This window comes from Leptodactylus fuscus, chromosome 5, assembly GCF_031893055.1.
Source record: "Leptodactylus fuscus isolate aLepFus1 chromosome 5, aLepFus1.hap2, whole genome shotgun sequence".
Taxonomy (NCBI): Eukaryota; Metazoa; Chordata; class Amphibia; order Anura; family Leptodactylidae; genus Leptodactylus; species Leptodactylus fuscus.
In genome coordinates this window covers 52,801,389-52,829,352 of record NC_134269.1, presented here as the reverse complement: position 1 = coordinate 52,829,352, position 27,964 = coordinate 52,801,389, and the positions used below count along the sequence as shown (strand labels likewise).

The window sequence follows — 27,964 nt, the reverse complement described above, 5'->3', positions numbered from 1 at the left end:
CCCAGGAAATGTGTCTGGGGCATCTAACAAGCCCAAGTCACAGATTTACCCCACCATCACAGTCTATCAATTACACACTTTCCACACCCAAAAAAACCTCTATCAAAGTGGGAAAATACCTGGAAACCTTCTTTCTTCCCCAAATGGATGGACAGAAACCCAAATTTAATCTAAAGAAACATTAACAAGCACCCCTTTAAATCACGTTGCCCATGACAACCACAGATGGAATACGCAATGGGAAATCCAAAAGCCCCCACCCCTAATTGTCATTGTTTATGTGTGTGATGTGGTAAGACCTTCAAAAATTCACTTTTCTGGCCCTTAACGCGAGCCCTTCCAAATTAAGTTAGAGGCCCTTAAGCTGAGCTACCAGCAGAGATTGAGGCCCTTGAGGTGACTTCAGCCTCTTACCAGCAGAGTTTTAGGCCCTTTAACTTAGTTCAGCCTTGCACCAGCAGAGTTTTTTGCCCTTTGGGTGAGTTGAGCCTTGCACCAGCAGAGTGTTAGCTCCTTTAAAACTCTTAGCCCCTAAAATGGTGGGTCCAAAACCATCACTCTCATTGTGTTGGATTGATGCAGTGGATTGGACTGAGGACCCAGACATTGACCTTGATTTTGATTGGAAAATTGATAACATTTTGGCATCAAGTCCTGGGGTAACTTTTATTTAGAGGACTGCAAAGGTGGAGAATTGGCTGCAACTACTACTACCGGTCCTCTAATATCGGACTCTGCATTACCTCTACAGGGTTCTGATCAGGTGTTAATAGTCCAAACAACATGCTCCAGTACTTTATATGTAGATCAGAAACCACTTTCCCTTCCGACACCAGATTTAACCAAGCTTCACCATTAGAGATGAGCGAACACTAAAATGTTCGAGGTTCAAAATTCGATTCGAACAGCCGCTCACTGTTCGTGTGTTCGAACGGGTTTCGAACCCCATTATAGTCTATGAGGAACATATACTCGTTAAGGGGGAAACCCAAATCCGTGTCTGGAGGGTCACCAAGTCCACTATGACACCCCAGGAAATGATGCCAACACCTCTGGAATGACACTGGGACAGCAGGGGAAGCATGTCTGGGGGCATCTAACACACCAAAGACCCTCTATTACCCCAACATCACAGCCTAACAACTACACACTTTACACATTCCAAAAAACCTCTATCAAAGTGGGAAAATACCTGGAAACCTTCTTTACTCCCCAAATGGATGGACACAAACCCCAATCTAAGCTCAACAAACAGTAACAACCACCCCTTTAAATCACGTTCCCCATGACAACCACGGATGGAATAGACAATGGGAAATCCAAAAGCCCTCACCCTTAACTGTCATTTTGTGTGTGTGTGTGTGTGTGTGTGTGTGTGTGATGTGGTAAGACCTTCCAAAATTCACTTTTCTAGCCCTTAACATGAGCCCTTCCAAACAAAGTTACAGGACCTTAAGCTGAGCTACCAGCAGAGATTGAGGCCCTTGGTATGAGTAGAGCCTTGCACCAGCAGTGTTTTTGGCACTTAGGGTGAGTTGAGCCTTGTACCAGCGTGTGTCCCTTAACATCAGGCGAGCCCTAAGTTCTGTACTTTGCACAAAAGTTCAACATTAACCTTAGTAGCCTTAGTAGGCCCGAGAACCAGGAACAGGTCTTGCAATGGCTGTCGGATAACGCTTAAACCACATTGTCCACCAGCCAGTCAGCCTCTACCTCCTCTTACCCAACAGTCTTGTCCTACTTCCACCCAAAATTCCCAGTCTTCCCAGAACAATAACCCCAACTGTCCCTGCTCCCCAGAGCTGTTCTCCCTTCCTTTGACTGTACCGCAACCTGCCCCTCCATTTCGCGATTCCACGGACCTAACAGACGAGTATCTGTGTCCAGATGCTCAAACACTAGAGTCTCCTCCATCTCCGGTCGATTTGGTGGCGGATGACCAGCAACCCACCCTCATCGACGACGATGAAATGCAGTTGCTGTCAGGGCAGCCAGTTGACATGCGCATTGTGCAGGAGGAGGAGGCGAGACAGGAGTTGGAAGAGGAGGTGGTGGACGACGAGGACACCGACCCCACCTGGACAAGGCGGATGTTAAGCTGGGAAAGTAGTGTGGATGTTGAGGCAGGTGCAGCACCAAAAAGGGTATCTAGAGGCAGAGGTCAACAGCTTCGCCGAAGCCAGGCCAGACCCGGAATGTCCGAAGATGTTCTCTTTTGTACCCAGCCCAGAAAAACTCCCCCATCGAGGGCACGTTTCTCGAAGGTGTAGAGTTTTTTCAAGGAATGCGCCGAGGACAGATATAGTGTCGTCTACACAATTTGCCTCTCGAAATCGAGTAGGGGCCCTGAGAAGAGCAACCTGTCCACCACTTCAATGCACCGTCATTTGGAATCCAAGCACTGGAATCAGTGGCAGGCAGCAACGGCAGGACAAACATCGCCCGCCGTTCATGCCACTGCCTCTGCTCACAGTGCTGGCGATGCACTCCAGAGGACGAGCCAGGATATCACTTCATCTGCCTCCACCACTTTGTTGACTTCTCCCTCATCCTCCCCTGTTTCTGTCTTATCTCCTTCTGCACCATCAAAGGCACCATCAGGCGCTTCTTTACAACAACCCACCATCTCTCAGACATTGGAGCGCCGGCAGAAATACACCGCTAACCATCCACCCACGCAAGCCTAGAACGCCAACATCGCTAAACTGCTGGCCCAGGAGATGTTGGCGTTCCGGCTTGTTGAAACTCCCGCCTTCCCGGACCTGATGGCAACTGTGGCACCTCACTATGCCGTCCCTAGCCGTCACAACTTCTCCCGGTGTGGCGTCCCCGCCTTGCACCAGCACATGTCACTCAACATCAGGTGGGCCCTTAGTTCCGCGCTTTGCTGCAAGGTCCACTTGACCACCGACACTTGGACAAGCGCATGTGGTCAGGGATGCTGCTTATCTTTAAGGACAGGCAGGGTGAATGTGGTGGAGTCTGGTCCCGGGGTGCAAACTGAGGTACCCTATCTCCTCTCCCAGGCCAAAATTCATGGCAGGAGTAGACTGAAACCCTACGATGCTGCAACCTCCACCCCAGCTACTAGCGGCAAACGCTAAAACACTGGTGTGGGGAGATGTCAGCAGGCCGTGCTGAAGCTCATCAGCTTGGGGGACAGACAGCACAGTGCCTCCGAGGTCAGGGATGCCATCCTGGCTGAGATGGCTTTTTTTTTTCCCTGCTACACCTGGGGCCTGGCATTTTTACGCCTGTGATAATGGCTGGAACCTGGTAGAGGCTCTGGAGCTTGCCAGCCTCCAACACGTTCCATGTTTGGCCCACGTCTAACCTAGTGGTGCAACATTTTTTGAAAACATACCCAAATGTACCGAAGCTACTGTTGAAAATGCGGCGCTTGTGCGCCCACTTTTGCAAGTGTACAGGAGTCGCTGCTAGCCTAAAAACACTCTAGCAAGGCCTACATCTGTCCAAACACAGGCTGTTGTCCGTCATTCACACACGCTGAAACAATACAATACCATATCTTGAGCAGGGTGTGTGAGCTGCACAGACCTTTGATGGAGTTCCATCTACAAAACCCAAGGGTTCCTCAAAGTCAGCTCCCAAAGTTTCTGCACCATGAGTTTCCAGGGGTGGCAGAGTTATGGCTAGGGGCAGAGGCATGGATAGGGATGATGTCTAGGGTTCAAAAGCAGTGTGGATGTGGAGGCAAGCTAAGCAGCAAAAACTGGGGGTACAAGCTAAGGCATGGACTGGGGTGATGTCTAGGGGCAAAAGCAGTGTGGATGTGGAGGCAAGCTAAGCAGCAAAAACTGGGGGTACAAGCTAAGGCATGGACTGGGGTGATGTCTAGGGGCAAAAGCAGTGTGAATGTGGAGGCAAGCTAAGCAGGGAAAAAGGTGGCTAGAGGCAAAGGGATGTCCAGAGGCAGAAGACAGCTGCATGACAGAAGCTAGACCTGAGCCAGCAAGGCCCAAGATGCCCTCTTTTCTAGCTTCCTTAGAAAAATTCCCCCATCGAGGCCACGTTCCTCGCTGGGGGAGATAATTTCTAAATGTATAGGTCGAGGACAAACTGAGTGTGGTTTACACACTTTGCAATGCGACTCCCCATCTCCCAGGCCTTTCATTCCAGGCTAAAGTACAGCACAACCCACCCACATGCCCAAGGCTTCAACGGCCTCATCTCAAAAATTCTGGCCCAGGAGATGTTGGGGTCCCGGCTTGTGGACACTCTGCCCTTTTTGGGCCTGCTGGCTACTGCGCCACCTCACTGTGCCGTCCACACCAGCACTTTTCCCCAAACATGAGGCGGTTCCTAAGTTCAGCGCTTTGCCCAAAAGTTCCACGTGACCAGCTATGAATGGACAAGTGCATGCGGACAGGGACGCTAACTTTTAATCTTGGAACAGTGGTTGAATGTACTTGAGGCATGGACCGGGTCGCAAAATGTGGTAGACTGACGTGTCTCCCCACACAACATTCCTGGGAGGAGGGCTGAAACACCACCCTCCTCCTCTGCTGTTAGATTGACCCCAGCTACGAGCTGGAAACGCTGCAACACTGGTGTGGGGAGACGTCAGCAGGCCGGGCTGAAGCTCATCAGCTTGGGGGACGGACAGCACACTGCCTCTGAGGTCAGGGATGCCATCCTGGATGAGATGGCAATTTGTTTATCCCCGCTGCCCCTGGGGCCAGGCTTTTTTGTCTTGTTGGAGGGCTCTGGAGCTTGCCAGCCTCCAACACGTTCCATGCCTGGCCCACGTGTTCAATCTAGTGGTGCAACGTTTTTTTAAAAACATACCCCAAATTAGCAGAGATAAGGGTGAAAGTGGAGCACTTGGACACCCACTTTCCCAAGTCTACAGTACCTGGAGCTAGCCGCAATACACTCCAGCAAGGCCTACATCTGCCTGAAGCACCTACTGTTGTGCGAGGTCACCACACGCTCAAACCCTAGATACCGTATGTTGAGCAGGGTGTGTGAGCAGCAGAGACCTTTGATGGAGTACCAGCTACAAAACCCAAGGGTTCCTCAGAGTCAGCTCCCTCACTTTCTGCACCATGAGTTTCCATGGGTGGCAGAGTTATGGCTAGAGGCACAGGCATGGATAGGGGTAATGTGTAGGGGCAAAAGCAGTGTGGATGTGGAGGCAAGCTAAGCATAAAAAACTGGGGGTAAAAGCAGAGGCATAAACTCGGGTGATGTTTAGGGGCTAAAGCAGTGTAGATGTGGAGGGAAGCTAATTCAACAAAAAAACAGGGTAGAAGCAAAGGCATAAACTGGGGTGATGTTTAGGGGCTAAAGCAGTGTAGATGTGGAGGGAAGCTAATTCAACAAAAAAACAGGGTAGAAGCAAAGGCATAAACTGGGGTGATGTTTAGGGGCTAAAGCAGTGTAGATGTGGAGGGAAGTTAATTCAACAAAAACAGTGGGTAGAGGCAAAGGCATGCAAAACTCTACCCTGTTGGAAGACTTATTCCTAGGTCTGGAACACGTTAATGGGCCCCCCTGGACAAATTACTGCCACTCAGGGGCCTAGTGTCACCAGGAGGGACAAGTATAGGCGCATGTTGTGGGAATACCTGGCCGACACCAGCTCTGTCCTCTCCAATCCCTCTGTGCTCTACTGCCTACACTTATTTTCTCATCTTTTTTTCTGCACTGCACATCTCTTGCCTACTTCCTTTGGGATCTTAGAAGTGGTGGTCCACTTCCAAAGGTGGTAATTTCAGTGCTGGAGTTGTCAATAGAGAGTGTAACGGGAGTAGCTGAGGTATCACTGTCTTAACCACTTTTTGGCACAAAATTAACTTCCAAAGCCAAGTATGGTGCAAGTATATGATGCAAGGACACCTACACACCTATCTCTGACACATTGGGGAGTTCACCATCATGCGCCCTTTTGGCCTGCACCATCATGCGCCTCTTCCCAGCCACTCCACATCTCCCAAGCTTTTCATTGCAGGCAGAAGTACAATACAACCCACCCCCATGCCCAAGCCTTTAACAGCCTCATCGATAAACTGCTGGCCCTGGAGATGTTGGTGTTTGTTTATGCTTCTGGATACCCAGGCCTTCCGTCAGCAGATGGCAGCTGGGGCACCTCCCTATGCTGGGCTTAGCCGTTACTACTTCTCTTGGTGTGCTGTCCCTGCCTTGCGCCTGCATGTGTCCCATAACATCAGTCGGGCCCAGAGCTCTGCGCTTTGCTGCAAGGTCCACTTGACCACCGACACATGGACAAGTGCCTGTGGTCAGGGATGCTGCAGTGCTTATCTTTAATGACAGGCAGGATGAATGTGGTGGAGTCTGGTCCCCGGGTGCAAACTGGGGTGGCCTATCTCCTCTCCCAGGCCAAAATTCATGGCAGGAGTAGACTGAAACCCTACGATGCTGCAACCTCCACCCCAGCTACTAGCGGCAAACGCTGTAACACTGGTGTGGGGAGATGTCAGCAGGCCGTGCTGAAACTGATCAGCTTGGGGGACAGACAGCACAGTGCCTCCGAGGTCAGGGATGCCATCCTGGCTGAGATGGCATTTTTTTTTCCCTGCTACACCTGGGGCCTGGCATTTTTGCGCCTGTGATAATGGCTGGAACCTGGTAGCAGATCTGGAGCTTGACAGACTCAAACACGGTCCACGCATGGCCCACGTTTTTCAACTTGTTGGTGCCATGTTTCTTTGAAACCTACACCATTGTGCATGATATACAGATCAAAGTGGGGCCATTTTCGTAAGTGAGAACTAGCCTCTGCTAGGCAGAAAACATTCAGAGCACACTCCTCTCATTTTCGCACCGTTGGCTGGCGGAGGAAGACGAGGGGGTTGGAGTGGCATCTGATGTCCCTGTCCCACACGAGGCTAGAGGGTGCACTTCAGTGCATCCCATTGCTTCACCACAAATGGTGTGAAGGGGAGTGGAAAATGGAGGAAATGGAGAGTGACCCTTACAGTTGGGCCAGCAAAGGCATGCCAAGTAACACACTGGCACACATGGCTGACTTCATCTTGGGTTGCTTTTCAACACATATTTCACATCATGAAGAACAAATAATACTGGATTTTTACAAGCCTCGAACCCCGGTCTAGGTCTAATGTCTGTTCCTTTCTTATATTAGGGGAGAGGGAAAAAAAATTACTTCAGTGATACGTTTAGCATACATAGACTGACTATTAATGTGTATCCCACTTAGTGTTGTTAGGGTTACACACCGTCACAACCTGGCTAAAGCTTCTATAGCTGTTAATAAAGTCAACATAACTTTACGGTATCCAAAAAGACAGCTGGTACCAACAGAGAGCAAGACAAATGTCAACCAAAGCTGTGAGCTCTGAACACCCAGAGTGACTTTGGCGTCATCATCATTATAAGGGAGCGGGTGGTAATAAATAACTTGGCAGTGCCTAAAACCCAAAAAGCTTATACAACTATATTTACATTAAGATACACAAATGACACTTTTTAGTAGCATGTCATGAGACAAGCTGATAAGATCTTCCTTTGTGCAGTGCTATTTGAAAGTTAAACGCTGCCTTTATTTTAATTCTGGAGAAGGTGCAGACATTAGATTTAGAACATGTTGTCTTCATTGTCCAAATCCTCTATATAGGTAATGTGTTTTTCGGGCCGAGCTGTCTGGGAACGAGCTGGTGCAGCACTGACAACCTGGGTGAATATGGCAAGAGCCTGAGATGTAGGGTGAATGAATCCCCAAATTATTTGGGGAATTTCCACTCAGAAACTGGCACTATATACCAGTAGCAAAAATTGTGGGTGCACGTAACCCCAATATATTCTTTGAATTCCCAGTCAGACAATGGCACTATATGGCAGTAGCAAGAAATGAGGGTATTTGTAAACCCAATATATTATTAGAATTCCCAGTCAGACAATGGCACTATATGGCAGTAGCAAGAAATGAGGGTATTTGTAAACCCAATATATACTTGGAATTCCCAGTCAAACAATGGCACTATATGGCAGTAGCAAGAAATGAGGGTATTTGTAACCCCAATATATTCTTTGAATTCCCAGTCAGACAATGGCACTATATGGCAGTAGCAAGAAATGAGGGTATTTGTAACCCCAATATATTCTTTGAATTCCCAGTCAGATAATGGCACTATATGGCAGTAGCAAGAAATGAGGGTATTTGTAAACCCAATATATTATTGGAATTCCCAGTCAGACAATGGCACTATATGGCAGTAGCAAGAAATGAGGGTATTTGTAAACCCAATATATACTTGGAATTCCCAGTCAGACAATGGCACTATATGGCAGTAGCAGGAAATGAGGGTATTTGTAACCCCAATATATTCTTTGAATTCCCAGTCAGACAATGGCACTATATGGCAGTAGCAAGAAATGAGGGTATTTGTAAACCCAATATATACTTGGAATTCCCAGTCAGACAATGGCACTATATGGCAGTAGCAAGAAATGAGGGTATTTGTAAACCCAATATATTCTTTGAATTCCCAGTCAGACAATGGCACTATATGGCAGTAGCAAAAATAGTGGGTGTATATAGCCCCAATTCTATTGCTAGGGGACTTGCAGGGTATTTCTGGGGTGAAGGTGGGGGGGCACACCGTTGGAACGGGGATTTGGGGTGTATATATGGGGTATACGGGAATACACTGTCAGTGTATTCCATTCAGGATCCTGGGAAAGCTGGGTTGCGGCGATTGAGCCCGTCAGTGCCACGTTACACTGACAAGCTTCTCCCTGGAATTGAAGTTATATGTAACCCCAATATATTCTTTGAATTCCCAGTCAGACAATGGCACTATATACCAGTAGCAAAAATAGTGGGTGTATATAGCCCCAATGCTATTGCTAGGGGACTTGCAGGGTATTTCTGAGGTGAAGTGGGGGGGGGGGGGCACACCGTTGGAACGGGGATTTGGGGTGTATATATGGGGTATACGGGAATACACTGTCAGTGTATTCCATTCGGGATCCTGGGAAAGCTGGGTTGCGGCGATTGAGCCCGTCAGTGCCACGTTACACTGACAAGCTTCTCCCTGGAATTTAGCTCTTATAAGAGCTGTTGGTTGTCTTCTCCTTCCTATCCTAGCCTGTCCCTGCCTACCCAGAATCTAAGCCCTAGCTAACTGGACGGAAACCTCCGTCCCCAGTGAATTGCAAGCTCAGAATGACGCGAACCTGGGCGGCGCTGTTCTTTTAAATTAGAGGTCACATGTTTTCGGCAGCCAATGGGTTTTGCCTACTTTTTTCAACGTCACCGGTGTCGTAGTTCCTGTCCCACCTACCCTGCGCTGTTATTGGAGCAAAAAAGGCGCCAGGGAAGGTGGGAGGGGAATCGAGTAATGGCGCACTTTACCACGCGGTGTTCGATTCGATTCGAACATGCCGAACAGCCTAATATCCGATCGAACATGAGTTCGATAGAACACTGTTCGCTCATCTCTATTCACCATCATCATCCTGCTGAGATGGAGCCACTAAAGGAAACCTTGCCTTCAAAGGCATGTTTTGGAGCTGCGGCTGAGCCAAATCTAAACACAGAGTCCTTTGGAACTGAACAAAATTCACCAGCAGTGTTTTTGGCCCTTAGGGTGAGTTGAGCCTTGCACCAGCACATGTCCCGTAACATCAGGCGGGCCCTAAGTTCTGCGCTAAGTTGCACAAAGTTCCAATTGACCACCGACGCGTGGACAAGTGCATGCGGCCAGGGATGCTGCATCTCAGTCGCGGCACACTGGCTGAATGTAGTGGAGGCTGGGACCGGGTCGCAAACTGTGGCGGCCTGCCTTGTCTCCCCACTCAAAAATTCCTGGCAGGAGTGCTGAAACACCACCCTCCTCCTCCTCCTCCTCCACCGTTAAATCGACCCCAGCTACGAGCTGGAAATGCTGCAACACTGGTGTGGGGAGACGTCAGCAGGCCATGCTGAAGCTCATCAGCTTGGGGGACAGACAGCACACTGCCTCCGAGGTCAGGGATGCCATCCTGGATGAGATGGCAATGTTTTTTGCCCCGCTGCACCTGGGCCCAGGTGCAGGTTGGCGTATGTGATAATGGCCGGAACCTGGTAGCAGATCTGGAGCTTGCCAGACTCAAACACGGTCCACACGTGACCCACGTTTTCAAATTATTGGTGCAATGGTTTCTAACAACTTACCCCAATTTACACAAGCTACTGGTTAAAGTGCGGCACTTTTGCTCCCACTTTGGCAAGTCTACAGTACCTGGTGCTAGCCTCAATACACTCCAGCAACGCCTACATCTGCCTGAAGCACCGGTTGTTGTGCGAGGTCACCACACGCTGAAACCCTAGATAGCAGCAGAGACCTTTTGATGAAGTTCCATCTCCAAAACCCAAGGATTCATCAAAGTCAGCTCCCTCAGTTTCTGCACCATGAGTTTCCATGGGTGGCATTAGCATGCGCTCATCACAATTCCTTTTATGACAGCTGCGTTAAGCAGGGTGCAGGGTACAACGCAGACCAGGCCCGAGCACCAGGAACAGGTGTTACAATGGTTAACGGATAATGCTTCCAGCTGCTTTTCCAGCAGCCAGTCAGCCACTACCTACAGTCGTGTTCATACCCAAGAGTCTGCCCCTCCTTCCTCCCAACATGCCCAATCTTCCCAACAGAGTGATCCCACCCTTGCCCCCTCCCAGGATCTTTTTTCAGGTCCTTTTACTGTCTCTCCCTCTGTTGAACCACTTCCCGAATCCCAGGAGCTACCAGATGACTTTGTGTGTACTGATGCCCAAACACTGGAGCATCCGCCATCACCTGGCGATTTTTGTGGTTGTGGACCCGCAACCAGCATTTTCCGTCCTCAGTAATGATGATGAGACACAGTTGCCATCAGGGCATGCTGTTGTCATGTGCGGTTTGCAGTAAGAGGAGAGTGAGCAATTGGAAGAGGAGTTGGTGGACGACGAGGCCACCGACCCTAAATGTACAGGGGTGATGCATAGTGGGGAAAGCAGTGTAGCAGTGTGGAGGCAAGCGCAGCAGCAAAAAAGTTGGCTAGAGGCAGAGGCATGTCCAGAGGCAGCAAGGCCAAAGATTTTCCGTGTACTAGCCACTCATGCAAAACTCCCCCATGTTGCCAGACTAATTCCTCCAACAGGCTAGCAACTGCCATCCGGTCCACACCCACCAGGGGGACACTCTCCAAGGTCTGGGACACATTAATGGCACCCCCTGGCCAAACTACCGCCACTGAGGGGCCTAGTGTCACCAGGAGGGACAAGTATAGGCGCATGTTGTGGGAGTACCTGGCCGACCCTAGCCCTGTCCTCTCCGATCCCTCTGCGCCCTACATTTATTGGGTCTCCAAGCTGGATTTGTGGCTGGAACTTGTGCTCTATGCATTGGAGGTCCTTTCCTGCCTTGATGCCAGCGTGCTATCGGAAAATGTCTTCAGCGCAGCCAGTGGCATCATCACGGATAAGCACATCCAGCTGTCAGCTGTCAGTGCTGATTGGCTGACACTGATCAAAATGAGCAGCCACTGGATAGACACATCATTTTCATTTCCAGCAGTGTCAAGCACCCTGACATGAAGTTTGATGTGTGTGCTCACCCTCTACAATTCTTCCTCCTCCTCATAGTCCTCCACCATCAGCATTGCACAATTCTGCTCCTACTAGGTTCAATTCACACTAATGCCCCCAAACTCTTCTGGTTAGAGGCTCAATCCACCCTGATTCCCCCAACTGTGCTGGTTAGAAGCTCATCATTATAAGTCATGCCAAGTAACACACTGGCACACATGGCTGACCCTGCTCTGTACTGAAAAGGGGCAAGAACCCCAAAAACAGCTGTCTAGGGATGGGCATCTCACCCTATAGAGGAGTTTCATCCTTCCGAGGGAGCGATAATGTGTTGATTTTCTTTTACCACTTGCTATATTGTTTCCTTGTTTGTTATATAGGAACCAGCCAAGTAAAGTAGCCCTGTATGGACTTCACCAAAGATCTTCTAATAGGTTTTATTTTATTCCGCCAGCCTGTACTGATAGTCCCTTATTTTGGCTCTCTTCATGCTTGTTCTCATTATAGTGTATGACATTTTAGCAAACTGGGATTGTGAATGACAATTTTTTACCCTATAAACTAAGAAATTCCCAGAGCTGAAAGGAAGTCCCAAAGTAACAAACAGCTGCAGATCATCAGATGTCCGAGCACGATTTCCCAGTGATCACCCAAAATCTTTTACCTTCAATTGACAAAAATATGTTGCATGGATCTTCCACAAAATGTAATAAAAATTACTAGTGACATTGGGGCAGATTTACTAATACAGACGACTTAAATGTGCTAAATATATCACAGTGCCTGATGTCGGATAATAAATCTGGTGCATCTTTACACTGTCTGCGGGACCCAACACTGCAGCTTCAATGAGCGCTGAGCCGCAGTGACGGCACCGGGCCTCTATACAGGGCATGGAGCTTTCTCATATAGCTGATCGGATCAGGGATGGCTGTCGGCCCCCCACCCACCGATCAGATACTTATGGCCTATCTGGAGAATAGGCCATAACAAGATAACCCTGCACAAATCTTTAGGCTAAGGCCCCACTGGCGGAAACGCAGCGTTTTTGGGCATTGCGGAAACACAGCCGAAAAAAACGCTGCGTTTTACAGTACCAGCATAGTGAACGCAATTTTGTCTAATCCTAGTCCCACACTGCGGAAAAAAAACTCAGCGGAAAAGCTGCGTTTTTGAAAAATGCAGCATGTCAAGTATAGCTGCGGAAACGCTGAGTTATTCCCTCCATAGATTTCTGTGGAGAGTGTGAAAACCGCAGCAAAAACGCAGCATGATAAATGTGTTGCGGAAACTCCGCAGAAACGCAGCGGAAAAGCATCGAAATCCACAGACAAAAACTCACTGTTTTGCTTGGTTGAGGCTAAGGCCCCACGGGCCGGAACGCTGCGCTAAAGCGCAGCGGGAACAACTGCGGCGTGAATGCAGTGCTTTGAACAGAAAGTTCACAGAGTTTTCCTCTGCGGACTTTCTGTTACAATTATATCTATGGGAAAGCTGCCGGCGTTTCCGTAGATATAATTGACATGCTGCGATTTTCAAAAATGCAACGGTTTTGGAAATCACAACATGCCCGCTCTGCGACTTTGCAAGTACTGTAAAACGCCGCACTTTTTCCAGTTGTTGTTTCTGCTGCGGCCAAATCGTGTCTTTCCGGCCCATAGGGCCCCGGCCTCAATAGCAGAGGACCATAATTCCTTAGGTTTTCAATATAGCCTTTCAATTACCTTTATTGCACATGAGAATTTCGAGCAAAAACACGAAGAAAACTCAACAGAAAACCCATATGAATTTCCCCAGCACAAAACTGAAAAACACGATGAAAACGCATGTACATGCGTGTCTTTTTCCGTGACAGAAAATGCAGCGTTTTCTCTTTGTTTTTTTACACTGCGTTTTTTATTGCATTTCCGCCCAGTGGGGCCTTAGCCTTAAGGTGAACTTGATCACCAAATTTACCATGGAAAATTGACACTAAGTGTGAACATACTGTAATATAACTTTACTGGTAACCGAAAAATTTTAGCCTAGCAACCCAGCCAGGCATAACAGTATAATAGTAGTGAAACAGCAAAATGTCAGTGTACAGTGCAGTCATCGTGGCATTCCACATATAGGGATAAAAGTAGGCCGAACATCCCAGTAGACAAAGTGGATGAGTGCTGCTTCCTGTAAAATCACATCAGGAAATCCCTCAAATCTAGCTCTTATCCTCCATACACAGCTCAGCTAATCTGAGTATACATAGAGTCCTGATTTATATATACAGAGGCTGAGAGAGATTATATACAGAGGAAAATCAAAGCAGCGCATTCATGAGGCCGTACGTCACAGCAAGCGTAAATGCAAGGAGGAGACTCTGTCGCCTCTTCTGCAGGAACTGCAGATATGGAGATCTTATTTACCACCACATTGCATGTAGGATCCAATCCACCATTCCTACGTCAGCATAACGGAAATGTATCAAAGGCTGCACCGCAGAAAACTGCTATTCAGAAGCCGCAAATTTTTGCATTCTTTGGGCATTTTTCTATCATTCTCATCACTATTATAAAAAAATGTGCAAGACTTATTGGGAGGGGATGCAGCCTATCATTTATAGTGTGAACCGGGGTAGATTATAGCGCAAATCTATAGAAGGTCATAGCACGAGTAGATTGTATTTTCTGGTGTATCAAGGTAAAAAATCTGGAGCATCTTAGTTCAGCGGCCCTCAAAACTACGTGTACGTAAAAACTCGAAAATGCACCTGGTCCTGAAATGGTTTAGACTGCTTGGTGTAGGAGATGTCAGTGTTACTAAATTCCCCCATCTTCATTGTCTACATGTCATGCATACAGAATGGCACCGTCCTACAGATCATCAAACCATTGGCACCAAGATAAACTATGACACTGTCCAAGAAGGGGATAGCATCCTCCCTCATCCAATTGGTTGGCCATAGACTTAGGCCAGCCATACACTTTATATCGGACAGTCCCCATATTGCCGTATGATTGATGATGGGATCATTTGTTCTAACAATCTCACCATCAAACTCAGGCCCTTTTGTATTTCATTGACTGGAGCCAACTCATGTTGTAAAGTCATTATACCCAGAATCCTTGGCGCTAACTATGATAATCCCTGTGTGATTCTTTGGTACATGTTGTCTTCTATGTATTTGGGAACATGAGACGTACTCATGTAACATTATATGCTTTTTAACCTTAAACAAAGATGATATCCAGAAGATAATTCCCACGACCTCCGTCCTTCCGACTGACCCACCAGCAACTTCCTCTCAACATTTGCTGATTTTTTGATATCCAGGAATATAGCATTGGCACATGCACAGGTCGCTGACAGATGCTGCAGTATAAGGTTATATCCTTGATATATTTCGCAATTTTATAGTTAGTATAATATGCAGAAAAGTGTCAACCAATGGAGTCTAATAAAACTAGTCCTTATCCAGAAGAGTATAATATTGTTGCAAAATCCCTTGCAAATACAAAATGTAATGTAACTTAAGGCATGTACACACCACTGGGTGAATGATGGGGCTCACGTGGGGTGTCCTTAGATACTATTTGTTTGTATGCGTGCTGCTGAGAATAGCAGAGCCTGGGAAACCCGTATCAATGACATGAGACTCATTAACCCTTCACATGCATATAGTCTCCTCTGTATAATGGAAAGCAGATGGTGACCTCTTCCTGAGTCGCCTGCAGTAATAAAAACTCACACGATGGCTGCCAGTAATATAACTTATAGGTTATGTGCACAGTGAGGCAGTGTAATGTGCGACATTTACAATCTGTGTGTAGAGTTTAATGTCTGACACTTCCTTCTGAATGCGCGATATTAGATTTCAGTATGCTGTAGTAAGGAATTGGAGTAGTGACCTTGATGGCTGTATCCAAGGAGCCCCATGCAATAATGCTGTAACATACGGATCAGCTATAAGAATCTGTCCGCACTAAAGGAGTATTTCCTTCATAATTATATATGAAATGTATATGCCATAAGTGTTTTATGGGTGCCATAGCCAAATATACTACCATAAAAGTTCACACTTGACGCCTGTAGGTCCTAATGCAACATCTATAATAGGCCTCTACATACTTTGTAGCATTTACAATACTGGTATGTTCCTATGTGGCTGAGGGCTGTTGGGTCCATCCAGGTTCTAGGGCCCAAGTATGACTTCTACCTCTATAACTTCTATAGCTCTGTACCTGTAGGTATAACTGACATGCTGGGATTTCCAAAGCCGCAACGTTTTTAGAAATCGCAGCATGTCCGCTGCGGATATTTTCCTGCAGTGTGTGGATGGGATTTGCTAGAATCCCATCCACTATAGAGTAACTATAAAACATTGCAGTTTACGCCACGTGGGGCCCCTGCCTGAAGGAATATTTCACATATATATAATGGTACATACAAGTTTGTAGTCATTCCAAGAAAAATGATCTATTTCCCATTTTAGCTCTCACCTCCCCTATCTGTGTCATTTAAGTTTGCGGAGCTTCTCAAACAGCTCAGAGCTGCCCCCAGCCCCTCCCTCCTCCCCTGAGAGCAGGCAGCTACATCACTTGACAAATGAGCAGATAATCCCAAGGGCCATAGAAATGGAGTGTAAACAATGAAGTGAATAAATTAAGATAGCAGCCAAACAAAGCAGTTTTGATAAAGCAATGCATTTAGGGAAAGTCTTAAATCCACATAAACTAGCAGTATAGATAGGATCCTTGTGATGGGACAACCCCTTTAACCTAAATAGTGCGATCAATACTGCAGCATCTTCTGGTTTTGGAAGGAGGGGGCTTCCTCTATTAGGCATTGGCACGCCCATAAACTAAATTGCAGGGTATCCATGCTTGTACATAGTTGGGACCTTATAAGGGTGCCCAGGTCTGCTCTCAATACATGTCTATCAGACCATGTATTAATTTTTTTTTTTTTTTTATAAAATAAAAAAGTTAGAATTTTTCTTTAAATAATGTCTTTCTCCAAATGATTGTAAATATAAAAAAAATGTATTCAAATGTAAAAATAGACATAAATATCATAGAAAGCTTGGCCCGGCTCTGTACTAGACTTTGTAATCATATATGTGAATTACAGGGTAGATTACAGAAAGCTGGCACTAGTGGTTGCCTTGTCAGAAGTAACAGGAGGTCTGCTAGGCTTGGCGCATACCATCACATGGGCAATGCTATCTTTAGCAAAAGACATGTTAGCTCCTTCACTCCACAGAACAGATACAGAAACCCATCAGGAAGAGAAAGACGCAGCGGCCTAGAGATACTGATGCTTTTGATCACTTTTCTATGATGACCAAGCTTCAAGTGACTGTAGATGGGACGGTTTTTACCACGGACAAGGAATTATTGGTGAAGCACAGTGAATATTTCCGTGCTCTTTTCCAGTCTGGAATGCGAGAGAGTTCCCAGGATGAAATCCAATTACACAATTTAGGTGCTATGGGCTTCTTGATAACATTACGGGTCTTGGAAGGAGAGAGGCCTCTCTTGAGCTATGAGGAGATCCTGGAAGTTGTGGAGTGTGCAGCTTTTTTACAAGTTGAAGTCCTAAAGAAGCATTTGATCAACTTGATTGACTCTGACAATTGCCTGGTAATGTATGAAGCTGCTGCCACCTATGGACTGCTAGACCTGTTCCATGAAGCGGCCTTGTACATCCGAGATATCTATGAGCTTTTGGAAAAAGAGATTCAGTCCTTGCCCAAAGACCTGATTCAATATGTTGACTCTCTTGTGCCCAGCACTTTTGTTGCCGTGGGGGCTCACACTCCTACCATAGCGTTCCTTGAGGATCCGTCAAGGACAATGTGCTTCTTAAATGAGAAAGAGAATCAATGGGTAAGTCTTGGATGTATCCCAGAGAATGCCAGCACATTTCTAGCTGGTGTCACCACTCTAAACAATAAAGTCTTCATCGTAGGTGGAGCTCGAGGAGCAAACAAGCAGGTAGTGGAAAGAAGCTTTTGTTATGATGCAGATAACCATAGCTGGAGTGAGTTTGACTGTCCACATCAGCTCCGCTATGAAGTGACGCTTGTAGGACACGAAGGATATTTATATGCCTTTGGTGGGGAATATGAAAGGGTTCCTGTGGCTTATGTGGAGAAATATTCTTTATCTTCTCAGATCTGGACCTTTGGGAAGGAGTTACCACAACCAATGGCAGGTCCTCCTGCTACAAAAGCCATGGGTAGGATTTTCGTCTCTCTATGGAAGCCGCATGATACGACTATAATTTACGAATATGATACTGAGAAAGATGACCTAATATTTATCTCGTCAATAAAGCGGCCTCAGAGCTATGGTCATTGCATGGTGGGACACAGGGACAACCTGTACATCATGAGAAATGGCCCATCTGATGACTTTTTGCGATGCACCATTGAGAACTTTAACCTAAGCACACAACAGTGGACAACCCTCTCTGGACAGTACGTGAACAGCAAAGGAGCCTTGTTCACGGCTGTTATCCGAGGGGACACGGTCTTTACTCTGAACAGGATGATGACCTTACTCTACAAGATAGACACTTGCACCTGGAAACCCGCAAAAGAGAAGTGTGGATTCAACAAAGGAGGGACTATGCACACATTCTTTCTGAGACTTCCTACCAAGATAAAGCTGATGGCCAGCAAGTTATACAAGAATCCTCACCAGAGCTATTCATAGTTGTTGTAGGCGTCTTATTTTATACCTCATCATATTCTTCTAATACGGTGTTTCCTAAATGATTTAATGATGTTTTATGCTTCTTGTATTTGTCCAGAGGAAAATATATAAAAATAACCTCTGTATAAGTGTCCTATAAGCCATTTGTATGATATCTTACCTTTTAGATTCTAATAGTCCAGATGAGTCTCACTGGTAAAGCATGTATAATGTTTTTGAAGGTCACAATGTGAACACCATGGATATTGCTAGGTTCAAAGTACTGTATGACAACATATAGAGGGGAAGGTGAAAATTATATTTACATGATGTGTACTGTGTAGTGTAAGGCACATCTTAGGCAAAAATTTTAAGTTACAAGGGATTGTCCCAGCATGGATATTGATGACTATCCTTAGGATCCAAAATCAATATCACATAATTGGATGTCCAACACCCCGCGCTAAACCAAACAACTGCTATGGGACTTAAATGGGAGCTGAGTAGCAGTACCCTGGTACAGCCACTACACAGTGTATGGAGCCATTTGTTTCCAACTCCATGTACTCTGAAGATCTGGTAGCTGCAATGGCTGATCGGTATGGGTGCTGGGGGCTAAGGATAGACTATCAATATCTTCTCTTGAAAAACCCTTAAACATGGAAATAATGGGTTGTGCTGCAATAAACATATTGGTTGCATCAGAGGATATATATTGACTGCTCTTGCTTAAAATTATACAAACGTAAATGCAAGCGGTGTGCAGTAAAAGCACATGGATCCTATAGACTATAATGGGGTCCATGTGCTTTCCGCATGCTGCCCGCACCTATCATGCAGAGAGGAAAGTAGATTGTGAACTACTTTCCTGTCTGCATATTCTGTGCGGAGTTCTGGCGACAAGCACACAGACCCCATTATAGTCTATGGGGATTCGTGTGCTTTTACGGCAATTGTGTTTGGTATTCCGTTCGGGGGTTCCCATGTGAACTCCCCCATACAGAATACCAACACAGATGTGAACGAGGGGTTAGCCTCCTCATTGCCTAGTCAATTAATGCAGAACCAACTTCCATGGGTTTATACTAGATTATTAAACATAAACATCCAAGTTTGTGATATACTTACATTTACAACTCACTTTGGGCTCCCTGCCATACACTGTATAGACTGTGATGTGATATGATGTGTTACATGATCTCATTATGGACTGCAAATATTTCAATGTTTGTTGACTTTGTATTTTAGGCACATGTAAACCCTATTTTAGAGCTCAGAAAACAAGTTAAAAATATTTCAGAATTTAAACTCTTAAACACAAAATATTGAGTAACTTTGTAAATACTTTAGTGAAGCCAGAAAAGAGACACAAAAATAGCAAATAGCACTAAAACCAGTAGCAATTTCATTAAGTTTGGATGCAAACGGAGAAGAGAATATAACTAAATGCAGTACAAAAAGAGCAAAGCAGAAGAGTTTGCAACATGTTATTACTTTTATGTAATACTAGAGGGAGGACCCGGCTTCGCACGGGTATATTACATTTTATGTTTGTGTAGTGGCCCCATAAGAATTGTCCAATTTTGCACTGGTGTATTTTGTATGTTGTTTGTGTGTATGTCCATAAGCGTCATGTGATTATGTGTATCTCATTTTGGATGTCAGTGAAAAACCTGTGATCAGTTGTTATGGATACCTGGAGTAAAGCTGTATCTAATCCTTCCCCGTGTAGTACTGTGTTTAGATGCAAGTATCCAATCCTTGTTGGTGTGGTACTGTGTGCAGATGCACATATCTAATCCTCCCCGTGTGGTATTGTGTGAAGAGGCGCGTATCTAATCCTCCAGTAAGTGAAACTGTGTGCAGACGCGCATATCTAATGACTCTGGCAGGCGGTACTGTGTGCAGATGCGCGTATCTAATCCTCCCCTGTGTGGTATTGTGTGAAGAGGCGCGTATCTAATCCTACGGCATGTGGAACTGTGTGTAGACGTGCGTATCTAATCCTACGGAATTTGGTACTGTGTGCAGACACGCTTATCTTATCCTCTGGCGTGTGGTACTGTGTGCAGACGCACGTATTTAATCCTCCCCTGTGTGCTATTGTGTGAAGAGGCGCGTATCTAATCCTACGGCGTGTGGAACTGTATGTAGACGCACGTATCTAATCCTACGGAATGTGGTACTGTGTGCAGACACGTGTATCTAATCCTACGGCATGTGGTACTGTGTGTAGACGTGCGTATCTAATCCTATGACATGTGGTACTGTGTGCAGACGCGTGTATCTAATCCTAAGGCATGTGGTACTGTGTGTAGACGCGTGTATCTAATCCTACGGCATGTGGTACTGTGTGCAGACGCGTGTATCTAATCCTATGGTGTGTACAACTGTGTGAAGACACGTGTATCTAATCCTCCCCTGTGTGGTATTGTGTGAAGAGGCGCGTATCTAATCCTACGTCGTGTGGAACTGTGTGTAGAGGCGTGTATCCAATCCCCCGGCATGTGGTACTGTGTGCAGATGCGCATATCTAATCCTATGGCATGTGGTACTGTGTGTAGACGCGCATATCTAATCCTCCCCCGTGTGGTACTGTGTGTAAACATGCGTATCTAATCCTCCCCCGTGTGATACTGTGTGCTGAGACGCGTATCTAATTCTCTGGCTTGTGGTACTGTGTGCAGAGACATGTATCTAATCCTCCAAAGTGTGGTACTGTGTGCACACACACGTATCTAATCCTCCCCTGTGTGGTATTGTGTGAAGAGGCGCGTATCTAATCCCTTGGCGTGTGGAAATATGTGTAGACGCGCGTATCTAATCCTACTGCATGTGGTACTGTGTGCAGATGCGTGTATATAATCCTATGGCGTGTACAACTGTGTGCAGACGCGCGTATCTAATCCTCTGGAATGTGGAACTGTGTGTAGACGCGTGTATCTAATCCTACTGCATGTGGTACTCTGTGCAGACGCGTGTATCTAATCCTATGGCGTGTACAAATGTGTGCAGACGCACGTATCTAATCCTCTGGAGTGTGGAACTGTGTGTAGATGCCTGTATCTAATCCTTCGGCATGTGGAACCGTGTGCAGACGCGTGTATCAAATCCTTCAGTGTGTGGAACTGTGTGCAGAAATGCGTATTTAATCCTCTGGTGTGTAGGACTGTGTGGAGACCGTGTATCTAATCCTCTGGCGTGTGATACTGTGTGCTGATCTGTGTATCTAATCCTCTGGAGTGTGGAACTGTGTGTAGACGCCTGTATCTAATCCTTCGGCATGTGGAACCGTGTGCAGGCGCACGTATCTAATCCTATGGCATGTGGTACTGTGTGCAGAAGTGCGTATTTAATCCTCTGGTGTGTGGGACTGTGTGCAGATGCGCGTATCTAATCCTATGGCATGTGGTACTTTGTGTAGACGCGCATATCTAATCCTCCCCCGTGTGACACTGTGTGCTGAGACGCGTATCTAATTTTCTGGCTTGTGGTACTGTGTGCAGAGGCATGTATCTAATCCTCCAAAGTGTGGTACTGTGTGCACACACACGTATCTAATCCTCCCCTGTGTGGTATTGTGTGAAGAGGCGTGTATCTAATCCTTCGGCGTGAGGAACTTTGTGTAGACGCATGTATCTAATCCTACTGCATGTGGTACTGTGTGCAGACGCGTGTATCTAATCCTATGGCGTGTACAACTGTGTGCAGACGCACGCATCTAATCTTCTGGAGTGTGGAACTGTGTGTAGACGCGTGTATCTAATTCTACGGCATGTGGTACTGTGTGTAGATGCGCGTATCTAATCCTATGGCATGTGGTACTGTGTGCAGACACGTGTATCTAATCCTATGGCGTGTACAACTGTGTGAAGACACGTGTATCTAATCCTCCCCTGTGTGGTATTGTGTGAAGAGGCGCGTATCTAATCCTACGGCGTGTGGAACTGTGTGTAGACGCGTGTATCCAATCCCCTGGCATGTGGTACTGTGTGCAGATGCGCGTATCTAATCCTATGGCATGTGGTACTGTGTGTAGACGCACGTATCTAATCCTCCCCCGTGTGGTACTGTGTGCAGACATGCATATCTAATCCTTTGGCGTGTGGAACTATGTGTAGACGCGCATATCTAATCCTACTGCATGTGGTACTGTGTGCAGACGCGTGTATCTAATCCTATGGCATGTACAACTGTGTGCAGATGCGCGTATCTAATCCTCTGGAATGTGGAACTGTGTGCAGACACGCATATCTAATCCTCTGGTATGTGGAACTGTGTGCAGACGCGTGTATCTAATCCTATGGCGTGTACAAATGTGTGCAGACGCACGTATCTAATCCTCTGGAGTGTGGAACTGTGTGTAGACGCCTGTATCTAATCCTTCGGCATGTGAAACCGTGTGCAGATGCACGTATCAAATCCTTCAGTGTGTGGAACTGTGTGCAGAAATGCGTATTTAATCTCTGGTGTGTGGGACTGTGTGCAGACCCGTGTATCTAATCCTCTGGCATGTGATACTGTGTGCTGATCTGTGTATCTAATCCTCTGATGCATGTATCTCAGTTTGGATATCAGTGTTGTATTGTGCATGTGGAGTGACCGTGTGTATTGCAGTTGGAATATGAGTGAAAGACTTGCAGGTTTGTATTGGCTAAGGGGGGGGGGCACTGTGTTTGGAATGCTGTATCTCAGCAACGGTATGTCCGAGCGAGTTGGAGTCTCGTCTTAAACCTTCCCTGATATCAGAAGTATGTCTGTACCAAATTTGGTGAAGATCGGTCCAGTCATTTGGTTCGCATTAGAGTACAGACAGACAGACGGACGGACAGACAGACAGACAGACAAGAATTCATTTTTATAAGATAGAGAGAGAGAGATTAAACTGTGAGACTCTATAGGGAGCTGGCATAGGCTATATATAGGGCTTTTCACCACCTCCTCCTACTCCAGTTCTTTATATAATTTAATAGATGTTATGCCACTGATTCCTGAGCAATCAGTGCTGTTAGTTTTGGTGCTGCACATCCTGCATAGGCTCTGTACTGTCAGGAGGTTGGTGTCAGGCAGGAGCAGGCAAGGGGTGTAATTGTAAGCTCCAATCAGAGGTGGGCAATGACAGATCTCAGAATCACACCCTTTGTTTTCTCTGTTCCAAAGCCACCCACTAAAGAGTAGAGAGCCTCATTAACATATCAGTCACCTAAGTTAACTGCACTGATTGCTCAGGAATGGTGGGGGAAAGAGACAAAATTCCAATTGTGTCAGAATCAGTAGATCAGTTCCTATTAAAACATGCAAGTGACTATTGTTGCATCTATATTATGCCTCTGTGTATGTGTCATGTATAGCAACAATGTTCCAGTAATGTATGTAGCTATAGAGGCTTTAGAACATGTATTTGCATTAGAATATCAACCGCTCTACCTTCCACTTGTATTTCCATTGTAGATACTCATGTCACGTAAATTGTAAATAAAGTATCAGCAGATGTGAAGATGAAAGTCCAGCTTCCTATTAATTTACTACAAGACGCTAGCCATATTGTAAACACTTCTATCTACAGGAAGCTGAATAATTTGGAGGGCATCTCAATTAGCCTCACTTAGTCTAAGTCCTAGGTCCCCTTTGCCACATACTTCAAGAATAGTCTTAAAAGCAAGAAAAACAAAACGCTGAGCGGCACATAGCGTGGTACCGTAATGGTTACAAAATGCTGGTGCTCAGAAAGCAAGGTGGTTAGGAGTAGCGGGAAAAAAGTGTGAGAGTGCACTCACACAAAAGGTTAAGTGGTTATAATGTACCCTCACCTGAGTCACAACCACTATATTGGCATCAAAGTAGTTTCCTAGGTAGCTGCAGGACTTCTGTGTATATGGATGCCCAGGAACTGGGCAGGACAGTAATGTGATCAGAAATTGGAGGAAATCTATCCCCAAAAAGTAGTTTTTTTGAGCCAAAGTGGATTGAGCAAGAGTGAGAAGTACAAGAACTTCCTACATATTTCCCATTACTTTTCAAACCACTCCTGACTTTGGTTTAAAATAAATGCAGCAAAATCTGCAATGTGAGGCCTTAACTTCAAGCTGTTTGGTGCTCCTGGGAAGAGGCTGTGCCTGCCAGAGCACTTGTTTTTGCTTGTGGTCTCCACCTTGTGCTGCCCCCTAACATTGACAGGTACCAGTGTGCAGCAACCACAGGTGCTCCTGCAGGGTGGCCCTGCCTTGATCGCACCCAACAGCTCACTTGTGTGCAGCAAGATTGTATTTTCACATATACATCAATAGCCCCTACAACTGCATATAAGACGTTTCGAGGAGATTTTGGTGGCACACTACCTTTAAGCCACTTGAATGGGTTTTTTTTATACTGCTAATCTTTATCCTTCAATGCCTGAGCTATAAAGTTCTTGCTTTTTGTGACATATTAGCCCAGACCTCCAAAAGGAAAACATGTAAAGCCTGTGACGCACATGCTTGTACCTTTTTCATCATTCAGGTGATTTTACTGGCTACCCTGTTATAATAGATGGCCACTAATTTCAATATGTTCAATATGTTCAATATGTAAAGCTAAGAGTCCACGTATTGTCCTGCAGCAAAAAAGTGCTGCGAGAAAAAATGTGGCGGCAACACATTGTGTTTTTTTCCACAGTGCTCTTCACAGAAAGTCCACAGAGGTTTCCTCTGCGACTTTCTGCTTCCATTATACCTATAGGGAATCCGCCGGTGTTTTTATAGGTATAATTGACATACTGTGAGGGATAGGATTTGCTAGAATCCTATCCACTTTGCTGTGACTGTAAAATGCCGCTGGCAAACTGCAGTGTTCACGCCACGTGGCACCTTGGCTTAAGCAAGTTTTTACTTACAATAAGTGGCTAAACACGTGGCTGGGTACACACTCGGGGAGAAGTAGCCGGCAAATATGGTGAGCTTATACTCTGCATATCTTGAAACTCATGTATAAATGGGCCACAACCTACCTTGTGCCATTTAAATAGTGGTAGATTATATTAGGCAGAGGGACACTTAGGACCCCCTCTAGGTTGTAACGGCTGTACCCCCAATAGCTACGCCCCTAGTCAGTCAGATTGCACATTTGTAGCCGAAATTTCTGTGCTTGAAAATTGGTTCCATTCACCTGAATGGTTTTTTTTTTAATGATAAACACATGGATTTCTGCTTACCTCATACAGATAAATGGAGGTCTTGTTGAACTTCTGCCAAGTGTCATATCTGATATACATGGACCAGAAATGTTGAGATTGTAGATCCTACTGATATAGTATCTTGCGAGCTGTGGAGGCTGCTCAGTTGCACCCCAACGTATCCAAATAAAGGCTCCAGATACACCCATAGCCTCACAGCTCGGATATTTTAAGAGCCGCTTATGAGAAATACTTAAATGATCTAAACATTTACATACTTTCCCCGCTCTCAAGGCTGCTCTGCTTTGTTCCTTCCAGTCCTAAAGTCATTAAGAGCGCAGGTCTCCGCTGAGCGAGCCACATCTGTGGCTACTTGTTCCAGTGATTAATGACAAATATGGACATTGCTAAATTTATACACAGCTAATTATTACTAAGACCTCCATCACATTCACGCACTGACATGCTTAAATACACAGACACTCAGACACAGATGCACAATTGTTAACATGCACTTAGTAACATAGACAGTCACTACAACACACATACAGACGCATGTAAACCCACCACGGCCTGTATAAACTTCACGTTCCTGCTTTTGGATGTAGTAAAATTACAGAATAGAACATGGAGCTCTGGTATTTGTTGAGTGAAGGCATATATGATGCCAAGCAAGCGCCTTTGTCCCTTCACCACCCTAACATTTGTTAATGCTTCTTCCCATTTCTCTGTATTATAGGAAACACTGGGATGCCGATATCCCAACTCTTCTATGGTAGTACATGTACACAGGCTGAATCTGTGAAGGTTCATATGGCCATACACACATGGTCATATGAACATACACAGATTTGGCCTATGGACATGAACTATGAAGACCTAATATGGCCGCCCCTCCATGGGTGTCATAGTATAGAACTATTTTATTCTTTATGTTCTATATACATTCTCTCATATGTTCTCCCTTAATTGTTCTTACAGGCAAATACTCGTAAAAGGACCTTTCACCACCTCCACCAACTCCAGTTCTTTCCTGATTTCAACACATCTGGAATTTTTTCTCTAGCCCCCACCATGCCTGAGCAATACATGCAGCTACTTTCAGTCCTTCATATGCTAACTAAACTCATTAATGTGAAATGGGTGGTGTCAGGTAGTAGCAGGCAAGGGGGTGTGACTCTGAGCTCCAAATTTGTAAGTCAAAATATTAGTGAGCATAGTTAGCATATCAGGCAACTGCGATAGAATGGAGAGGAGCCCAATGAAGGATTAACAGAGCTTGAGTTGGTAGAGATGGTGAAACCTTCTCTTTAAAGGGGTTGTCCCATCACAAGGACCCTATCTATACTGCTTGTTAATGTGAATGTAAGACTTTTCCTAAATACACTGCTTCAGCAAAACTGCTTTGTTTGTCCACTATCTTACTTTATTCATTTTTTTTTGACACATCCCTTGACTTATCTGGTCATAAGTCAAGTGATGTATCTGCCTGCTCTCAGGGGGGAGGGAGGAGGGGCTAAGTGCACGGGAGCGAGCCTGGAGGGGGGTAGTTTACACTTTGGGAGGAGGGAAGGGGCCACCAATACAGACCCGGCATCCGCTGTAATAGAGAGGCGGATGCCGGGGAGTGTAGACGCCGGCACAGGTGAAGCCAGCAGCGGCAGGAGCGATGCTGCAATTCCGGAGGGGAGGGGGGGGGGGAGGAGCTGAATAGCAGCATTTGTCCTGCCGCTGCTGGCTTCACCTGTGCCGGCGTCTACACTCCCCGGTATCCGCCTTTCTATTACAGCGGATGCCGGGTCTGTATTACATTGTGAAGGCTGTACGTCCGATTCCTAGTGCATCGGCAGCGCACACGCAGGGCCAGCGGCATAGAAGCGACTTCTCGCCGCTGGCTTTGCATATGTAACCCCACCCACCAGTGACGCAACAAAGCCGGAAGACAGAAGAATTTACTGCAGCGAAGACTAGCGAGTATGCGACGTGGGACAACGCCTTTAAAGTCAATGTGTACTGTTTATAATACCATTTTATTTTTGGATCCATACTTCCTTACCACGGAACTTTTTATATAGTCTTTTGTATTCATTTTTTTTGTCTATGTTACCACAGTTTTTTGGTAACTCTTGTGAGTATGAAAAGATTTTGTAATGGAGGGCTTCAAGCACACAACCGTAGTTTTAGTCCATATGCTAACTGTGTTTCAGTAAGAAAGGATCGCATATGGAGCCATTGAGTTCTATAGCCCATATACCTGTTTAGTTTTCACAGTAAGTGTTGGGGCTGCTCAAAATATGGAGCAGGTCTTATTCCTGTCCATTTCTGTGGGTCAGTCCATTATTCAAGCGTATAGATCCATGAAAAACATGGAGCCAATCAATGACCTTTACATTGCATGTTGTCATATGTAGAAGCCACAGGGTGGGTCTACACTATCATTATAAAAGTGTCTGTCATGTTTTTTACCTTATAGTCAATGAGAACGGACAACGATAGGGGAGGCTTCATCTGTGCCCATTACAATATGACAGCAATGTACAGTAATAATGGTAGTCTGAACATAGCCTTAGAAATATTAAAGGGAGT

The 27,964-nt window shown here is 45.9% G+C and overlaps 1 protein-coding gene across 1 annotated transcript; it reads left to right on the top strand.

Moving 5' to 3' along the window:
• The first annotated feature begins 16,818 nt into the window (after positions 1 to 16,818).
• Positions 16,819 to 19,788, top strand: KBTBD13 (kelch repeat and BTB domain containing 13). Its single transcript, XM_075273168.1, has one exon. It carries the CDS (start codon positions 16,867 to 16,869, stop codon positions 18,247 to 18,249), a length of 1,383 nt encoding a protein of 460 aa, XP_075129269.1. The 5' UTR covers positions 16,819 to 16,866; the 3' UTR covers positions 18,250 to 19,788.
• The last annotated feature ends 8,176 nt before the right edge of the window (positions 19,789 to 27,964 follow it).

Coding starts and splice junctions, on each gene's coding strand:
- KBTBD13 (XM_075273168.1), top strand. CDS start 16,867: ATGATGACCAAGCTTCAAGTGACTGTAGATGGGACGGTTTTTACCACG.